Source organism: Pholis gunnellus (genome assembly GCF_910591455.1).
Source record: "Pholis gunnellus genome assembly, chromosome: 4".
Lineage (NCBI taxonomy): Eukaryota > Metazoa > Chordata > Actinopteri > Perciformes > Pholidae > Pholis > Pholis gunnellus.
The window spans coordinates 27,348,866-27,358,102 of NC_136530.1; the positions used below are offsets into that span (position 1 = coordinate 27,348,866).

General features: G+C 42.0%; 1 protein-coding gene across 1 annotated transcript in view; it reads left to right on the plus strand.

Annotated features, from left to right (window-relative positions):
• frem1b (Fras1 related extracellular matrix 1b) overlaps window positions 1–4,395 on the plus strand; it is a gene marked incomplete at its 5' end in the record, with an annotated part of 53,409 nt that extends 49,014 nt beyond the window's left edge. Inside the window, 9 exons of the mRNA XM_079157288.1 lie at window positions 236–365; window positions 496–568; window positions 803–952; window positions 1,069–1,427; window positions 1,632–1,676; window positions 1,747–1,908; window positions 2,148–2,266; window positions 3,361–3,446; window positions 4,085–4,395. Of these exons, the coding sequence (XP_079013414.1) occupies window positions 236–365; window positions 496–568; window positions 803–952; window positions 1,069–1,427; window positions 1,632–1,676; window positions 1,747–1,908; window positions 2,148–2,266; window positions 3,361–3,446; window positions 4,085–4,275 (1,315 nt within the window). The 3' untranslated portion in view covers window positions 4,276–4,395. The remainder of the gene's footprint in view (window positions 1–235; window positions 366–495; window positions 569–802; window positions 953–1,068; window positions 1,428–1,631; window positions 1,677–1,746; window positions 1,909–2,147; window positions 2,267–3,360; window positions 3,447–4,084) is intronic.
• Between the last annotated feature and the right edge of the window lie 4,842 nt (window positions 4,396–9,237).

Genomic DNA, 9,237 nt, shown 5'->3' on the forward strand with positions numbered 1-9,237 from the left:
TAAAGTAGCAATACCACAGTGTAGAAATACTCGGTTACATTCAAAACATTTGTAAAAGTATTCATGTCAAAATATACTTAAAGTACCAAAAGTAAAAGTACTCATTATTCAGAAAAAACATTATTGGATTATAATCATAAATGAGTGAAGCAGCTGGTAAATATATTATATTATAGGGTAGCTCAAATACAGCAGTGTGTGGGTGTGTCTCAGTACATGAAGGATTCTCCTGCAGACTGGAGCTGTCCTGGTCCCGGGTGGAGCTGTCGGCGACCTGCTACAGAACCTGCGAGACCTCGGGGACGCTTCAAATCCAGATCCAACGCAGCGGGAAGAGCGTCGACCCGGCGTACGTCGCCATCCAGGTACGCGTGTGTCGTCCTCCCTCCACCGTCTCCTCACTCTGTGAGCTGCCGTTTGATTTTGAAAGTGCAGAGCGAATATCATCATAACTATGTTGATGAGTGCGTTCCTTTTACGTCTCCGTTTGCGAAGGTGGAGGAAGGATCCGCCAAACCCGGCAGGGACTTCACTCACAGCACAGCCGGTCTCATCCAGTTCGACCCAGGTATGAGTCTACTGGACTCTGTTCAGGTCCACTCTGCTTCATTTCACACAAGACACCGTCAGGGGAGTCTCTTGTTACAACACTTCAAAGCTGTGACGGACACGCAAACTCTCTCCTGGTTTAATCACCGCTGCAAAGAAACACAGTAAAACGTTCTTTGAGCTCTGGTTATTCCTACGATATCAAAAATACTATGATGATTTCTTTTTGTTTCCCATCCCGTCTCTTGTTTAGGAGTCAGTGTGAAAACCTGGAACATTTACCTGATAGATGACGGTCTGGAGGAAAACCACGAGACCTTCACTGTCACCCTGAAAACCCCCAAAAACGCCGTCCTGGGACAGAGGACCTCCGCTAGTGTGGAAATCATCGACCCCAGAGGAGGTAAAGCATCATCAGGACTCAGGGATTTTAGGTTTTCTGCTTTATGGTAGTTTTTAGAAAGACTTACAAATTGAAAATATATTGCTAAGATACAAAGAAACTCTGCTGTCTACTAGGACGGTGCGATCCAGACGACCTGGACGTGGAGGAGGATGAGACGCGACTCCTACCTCCTCCTCTTCCTCACCTCCCGGACCCTCCCAGACCGAAGGAGGAGGACGCCGTCACCGACATCGAGGCGGAGCTGCTGTGGGAGAACCGGCCTCACCCTCCCCGAGGCGACGTCCCAAACCGCCGGCCCTACCTGGACTATGGAGAGGGGGAACCACAGGACCAGCCGGCCCTCGACGGCTACAGCCACGTCCGCTACCACGGCAGGCAGCTGCCAGGGGCGAGCACTGGGAGCACTGGGAGCACTGGGAGCACTGGGAGCACTGGGAGCACTGGACACAGGGTCAGACACGGAGGACTGAAGGTGAGCGTTGTTTGCAGTAGTTTTTGCTCTCTCGCACTGATTCAAAAATAATTACGGGCAATTAAAAGTCTTATGAGGCTGCGGCTTTAATTGTTATTATATATTGTATAGTGGGACAGCAGTGCATGCTGAATTGTTTAAATATGCTACATTTATACATCTGCACAAAGCTGACATTTTAGTGTTTTGACTGCCGATGTTCAGGTCCATCAGTCCGGAGAGAGGAGGTCTGAGGAGAAGGTCTGGACGGTAAGACTCGCTCGTTTGTCTGCAGATTGATGAAAACACACAGCGTTAACATCCGCCTGGTTCTCCTCAGTTCCACAGTCTGACTCCTCTCCGGGTGGAGGAGCTGAAGCCGGGTGACGCCGGGTGGAGCTGGTCGCCTCGCGGTCGCCCCCCGCAGGACCTCCAAGTCGGAGAGACACCTCAGATGGATCATCCGGAACCCAGACACCAACCGGAGCTACGCCAGCGCAAGGTGCGAACGCACACCTCATTTCAGTTTTTATTGTTCCTTGTGAAGCATAAATGCCAGACAGCTGCTCAAAATCTCCAAGTTATCTACATGCATCTCCAACAGTTTCTAATTTCAACTACATTTACAATGATGCTTCAACACATGTGTTTCCCTCCTGTATAAGTTGTATGAGCCAGGGTGACTTGTAAACAATCAGTCAATGTGAAAATGTTGTGATCATTGTCTTTCTTCTTTTGCAGACGGGGAAGGCGATCAGCAGCTCCTGTCCTGATGGTTGGACTCACTACAGGAGGCGCTGCTACATCGTCAGCTCGTCCGTGGCCAGCTGGGCCAGCGCCGAGAGGAGCTGCTCTCTGCTGTAAATAACACAAATGATTTATTCTTTTTCTAAACTCAAAGGAAAACTATTTATTTTAAACTGTAGCTTGGGTCTCATCGCAACAGGTTCCTCCATCTTTTCTATTTGTTACGATAAAATAAAATAACATTTTAGATGAGAAAACAGTAATATGAACTAAGATACAGTAAGTTGGATTGTCCTTTTAACCATTAGAGTTGATAGTGTGCAGGATTCTGAGCTTCAACACAAACCTTCCGCTCTCACTGTTCTTCTGCTGAGCAGGTCGCTTTCAGTGGCTTTTACAGCTTTTTCTCTGAGAAACAATGCTATGAAAGCTGTGAGAGTGAACCAGAACCAGAACAAGTCGTGGGCCTGGACAGCTAAACAATGAGCGAAAAGCTTCTGTAAAGACGAGTGAAGCTTCAGACTCTGCTGATTATTCTCTGGAGGTTCATCAATACGAGTCACATTGTCATTTTATACATATTTAAAGTAAAAGTACTGATTATAGCTGCTTTAAATCTTAAGAAAACTATTATATCATGTTAAATTACTCCCAGAATATTGACAAAATCAAACATTACCTCACTAATATGCAAGATATTGTTGTTAGCATTAGTTTCCCTGTTGTGTTTGAAGGAATTTGACCCATTAGAGCCATTTTATTCTTATTGTGTTTGTTTTGATTTTAGCAAACCCAAACCCATGTTACCATGATGAAAAATGGGTTCATTCTTCATACAATATTGAAATATTTTCTTCATGTATAAATTCTTCTTCTAAGTCTTCTGGGTGACGTAACGTCAACGGAGAAAAGTCTTCACTTTACTGTTTAGATGTGACTTCATTAAGGATTTAATCACAACAGTCAAAGAATAATAACTTGAACAGGGAAATAGGTTCCAGCCTTGTAATGTACTAAAATGACAATTTTTCAAAAAATGAAAAAAGTTTGCCCAACAGGGTGGAAAATGGTTTAATCTGTTGTAATGCTTCTTGTAAATTGAAGCCCAAACCTGAGTTAAGGGGCCTACACATGCATCAAGTTCCAGTTTATTTAAGTTGTATCATCACAGCTGTATGTGTGTCTGACCCTTAACATTGTGTGGCAGGTTTAACAGCAGCCTGACCAGCGTGCGGTCCAGAAGAGACATGGCCTGGCTGTGGAAGTTCGCAGGGAGGAAGCCATTTTGGATCGGTGAGTGGCTGCTTTCATCACAGCACACTGAAAGCTTGACTTACAGATCCAACTGTCAGATTGTTTCCCAATTTTAAAACAATGGGCCTCATGCAAGAACCGCTTGTATGAACAGATTTGTTCTTAACGGTATACTGCGTAGCATTGTTGGTCACTGCTTCTAAAAAAACAGGCGACAACATCCGGTTGTGCAGAGTGAAGCCGATGCTGAAGTGTCTTAAAACGTGCATTCTCTCTAGTGTCCACCAGGGGGCGACTCCTCTGGTTGTATAGAAGTCTATGAGAAAATGACTCTACTTCTCTCTTGATTTATTACCTCAGTAAACATTGTAAACATGAGTTTATGGTCTCAATCTCTAGTTTCAAGTCTTCTTCAATACAGCATGATGTTCATTTAGTAAATGATGGTCCATTTAGAGTCACACAGACCATGAATATACGTATACCGTGTCTGAACGTCACTCCTCCATTCAAGATGGCGACGGTGAAAACGACGAACTCGAGGCTTCATAACGTCAGTCCACAATCCAAAAAAAAACCTCAGACGAGAACGTAAAACACATTTAGGATGAGAGCATTATAGTGCTGCATGTCTGAATCCTGGTGAGTAATTGTAGCTTACTCTGCATGTTTCTCAGGTCTGTCTGGAGCTCCGGGTCGCTGGATGTGGGCTGACGGTCGGACGCTGTCCTTCTCCAGACTGAGGGGGTCCGCCGGTGTCGGCTCTGACTGTGTGCTGGTTGAAAACCCCAGAAGCTGGATCTCCACAGGCTGCTCCCCCAAAACTCAACACACATTCATCTGTTCATCGTCAGCTCACACTCACTGAGAGACATGTGCACCGCTACCGTCATAACAACCTCACTGAACATGTTAAAGTCATATTTAATGATACGTAATGATGCTGCTCTGTACATTAGTTTTAATATTTTTTTCATAATAAAGGTTGCTGCACAAACTGATGTATGGGTCTTTGAATTCTAGATGCAGATCAGCAGTTTGATCTGTTTCACACTTTACTTAAGTACTGTGCTAAAGTATATATTTAAGGATATTTGTACTTTACATGAGTATTTTCTTTTCATACCACTTTATACTTCTCTTCTACTACATCTCGGGAAATATTGTACTTTTTTGTTCACTACATTCATTCGACAGCTTGAAATACTTTACAAACTACGATTTTCGCCCACACAAAACAAGACTTTACCAGTTTACACGAGTACGGCTGGAACGATTAGTCGATTCATCAATTACATGATTGCCATGAAATGAAATGTGATTTTCATGCATAAACATTTCATGGTTCCAGCTGTACACATTTTAAGATTTGTGTTTTATCCTTTCAATAATGTTAATAAACACAATGTGTTAGTAATAATGTTGAGGTCTGGACTGTGAAGGTGTTATTTTGGGCTCTGGGTAACTGTGACGACATTCCCCACTATTCTAACAAACCAACAATCAATCGATTAACAGAGAAAATAATCAGCAGATTGATCCATAATGAAAATAATCATTAGTTAATAATCAAAATGAGCTCCACCTTAAACAGCTACCATAGCAAAATCCTACTTTTACATGAATGCTCGAGTAATAATAAGCTGATGATAATATTTAATAGTATCACCGTCACAGGGGGCATTTCTCGGCATTGAGTACTTTTTCACCTTATGGTGTTAGAACTTAAGATAAGGATCTGAGTACTTCCTCCACCACTGCTTTCAAATCTAGCTTTTAGCATAACACAGATGTAACTCCGCCTATATTCTCAACTACATGCCTTTTTTTCTTGTGTAATGATAAATGCCACCAGTCTTTAGAGAATACGCTGGAGTACTGGTATTTATTTATTACATGTTTGTATTGACCTGTTGGTTCTTAAGTGGTTTGTTTTTCAGGATAATTTACATTTGAATGATGCTTTGAGGAAAGTTTTTTAATCTGATGAGTTAATCTTGTTTCTCTCCTTCATAGGATTTGGCAATGTCATCATTTCTAGAATAATCTGTGGAGTTTCAGTCTGCAGTATATTTGTTTCTAGTTTTCCTTCGCCATAGACAGATACGAGCTGAGAAGATTGAGTTTGAATGGAAAGTCTATTGTATGTACCTTGTGCATCAGATGAACTTACATCTTTATGAAACCAGCCTGAATGTAGTGTGAAACAATCAGCAGAGGGCAGCACAACAGCACAGACTCTGATTCCAGGGCCCTATTCCTCGTACGTGGCTAACTGAGTTAGCCGGATAATTTCCAGGATGAGATTACATAAGTGAGGCTTTTCGGTTCCTCGAAGCAAGTTTGGAAAAATCACCATAGCAACACATCCATAAGCCTGAACCTGCTCCAGAGCAGGCTTGAGCTAGATCCGCTGGGTAAACTGCCACTCCCCCGGAAAACAGTGTCAGCTCCCTTCCTCAGAGATCCATCGATGAGGAAGCGATATTAGTCAGATTAGCGTTTTATAGGGAGAGAGTTCTTCGACATCGCCAAGATCCGTTATCACATCATGATGACTTCCTGTACGAGCGCTATCGATTCTGCCGACAAGGAATCATTTATTTAAAGACCTTCTCGAGCCGCACATTGAACACCACACGCCATCTACTGCCTCACAGACTGTATCACAGCCTCGCGCTTTGTTGCGAGTGGTTCATGTTTGTACAGTGTCGGTGATGCGGAGAACATCGGGAAAGCCGCTCCATGCCGTGCTGTTCATAACGTTTATTTGGCGCTTAAGAACTTATGGATGTGTTCATTACATCACCATGGCACATGTTGTATTGATCACCATTATGAATAATCTTTGTGTGCTTAGTGTGTACTTGCTCCCGTGTCCTCTTGATGGCTGGTTGAACTACATGATGATTGAAAGCACTCATAATGATATGACAGTATTATTAGTACACCATAGATATCATTGTTGTAGAACATGATGAAGGTGGACTCATGATACGAATAGAGAGAATTACACACAATTTATTTTTACTGCTTATTATGAATAATACATACATACACTGATCCGTCCATACACAGATTCACACACACATATTCAAACTCCTATTCTATATGGTAATCTACACATACATGTATATACACACATATATATATATATAGTACATGATACATACGTGCATACACCTACATATATCCTCATAAGTATCTATTAATTCGTATCAATTAGATTCTCTTTGGGTTTGTTTTTATCTACTTATTCTGAAAGAGTTGATATAATTATTTCGCTATAGATCTCATTGGATGATGCGTTCCATTAAGCCTACTGCCAGCAGGCACATTTAAAGAAATATCATCGGATTGATTGAGGTGATGAGGCACTTAAAATTAACCTATACATTTTCCCAACACTTGCGCATTTAATGACGTCTGCGATATGTTGCCATGCTTCTTGTCTAGCCCTCGCAGCGTTAGATTTCGCCATAATTATGGTCTTGAATTCCTCATATGCGTTCATGATCATCTCCTGCTCGTCAGCGGAGTAAAAAGAGGCTCTTTCTTTGCTTTTATTTGCTGTTGTACTGTTAGAAAATCATGGTTTCGGTGATCGACGCTTCCCCCTTTTGAAGTAGGACGGACACGCGCAACGATCCTGATGACTGACGTCTGGTTCAAATTAACGAGACTGTTTGAGCGCAGATCAGCCTTTGAGGAACCGAGATAGCCTGATGTCAATCATCGAGTTAATTTAAGCTGGATAATAGGACATTTGATCGACTTAGTTCAACCACGTACGAGGAATAGGGCCCAGTAAGACCAGACCCAATACCAACACAAACAACATTTGAATTGTGCAACAAAATTATAAATGATTTTGCTTCTAGGCACAAGAGCTGGTCCATTTCTGTGATTGGCTAAAAGAAGAAACCACTTTCATCCTGGTGATTTATTTATTTTTATTTTTATGAAGCTTAAGTTTTTATTAAAAAGCTTCTTCAATGCTACAAAGTCTCCACCATTAACAAACATGTTTTTGAATTATTCTACCTCCACCTACGCTCCACCCGCAAACAGGCGTCTTCATGTTTTCTAACAGAGAAGGGTCTCTATGATACGCAAGGAGGCTGCACTAATGAGTTACCAAAGAAACATCAGTTTTACACGGTTAGCATGGTCTTTGTTGACGCTTGGCGTTGTGTACCTAGAATACTGGGTGTGTATGTCTGTATGTCCCTCGCATATGTCAACCACCGCTCATCTGATCTACTTAACACTTGGCGGGTGCATTAATAGGGACCCAAGAGACAATTTGGACACGAGACATGTTCGATATTAATGCATTTTGAATAAACAAGCCCCCCAAACAGGCCCCTGCGGACTCTGGCTTCAGGGCTCTGCAGGGTTCCCTTATGGATGCTGTAGAAATTGTTGCAAACAGACTCTTCTTTACTTCCCTGAAGTCAACCCGAGCAGATAGTCAACTAGAAGCAGCATCGAACCAGAGCCTGGTTGCAGCCTAGCAGTTTTAATGGATGAAGTAGAATAGAATGATAAAATGTTTGCCATGGGTCCTAATTTAAAGTATCACACTCTCAGGGAGGTAGGGACGAGCTCATTTTCAAGGTGACAGACACAGATGCAGCAGACACAGATGTTCTCATGTGCTCCGTCTATTTCCGTGTTTACATAATATGCAAATACAAATAACTTTAGCTTTATAGGTAAAATATGAGTCTTGATATGTAGGCTGCTGAACAAATATCTCTAATGTCTAGCTGAAGCCAATTTACCTTGCACTGCAGCAGGATTCTCGCGATATCACGAGATCCAGTGAGAATCACGGGATCACACGAAAATCCATCTTCATCTTCGTCTTCAAATAATGCATTTTTGTCTGAAACAAACAGTGGTTTGGACCAATCAGGGTCTTAAGAGGAACTACTGGCAGCTATGGACGTTGGGAGGCAGAGAGGCAGAGAGGCAACCTTTTGAAAAAAATCTGAACTGGAGAGTTGTTTTTCACTGAAAGAAGAGCAAAGAATGACACTGAAGGCTTTCAGTTTGATTGACAAATTGTTCATCGAATCACCTGCCATGTATTCTTTTTAAAGTGCCTGCACATTTCCAAACAATTTCCAATGACGGTTTCTCTGATGGTTCTGTGTAACAAACCATCTGGCTTGTCAGGTTAGAAGTCAATAGGAACACCCTGGTTTAAACATGTCACCAAGCAATTTAGCCCTTGATACTAATAAAACTCAATACTCAAACACCACACTAAACCAGTAGCATTAAAAGAATATTGATGCACATGTTTGAACAAGAAAAGAGGCTCAGTCACTTGTTACTACACAAAACCAAGACGGTAGCTATTTGGTGAGTACAAAGTTACAAAAAACGATTTGAAAAACTGACAAACGGGATAAACCTGATCCCACCTGCAGCAGAGAAAAGATTACTCAAAGTATTTATCTTAGATCCAATAAGAGGTAAACATTTGGTTGGCCTTTGGTGCTATACAGGTAATTGTTTCTATTCTGCTACTAAAAGTGATGAATTATGAGAAAAGGAAAAATGGACACATCTTATACTAAAAGATCAGAGACAATTTCATAAGTTTTCCAAGACCTGAAATCTGTACATTGAACAAATGAAGCTCAAGCGCAAGTTCAGTCAGGAAGACACTCACTCGTAATCTCTGTCTCTCCTCTCCTTGTAATTACTCTATCAGCTGATTGGGGGCGTGCACTTTTAAGTAACCAACCAGATTCGGCACAGTGTCCTTAAGCCAATCATATCTGTGCGGTCAACTTTAAAAGTGTTCTCTCTGCTG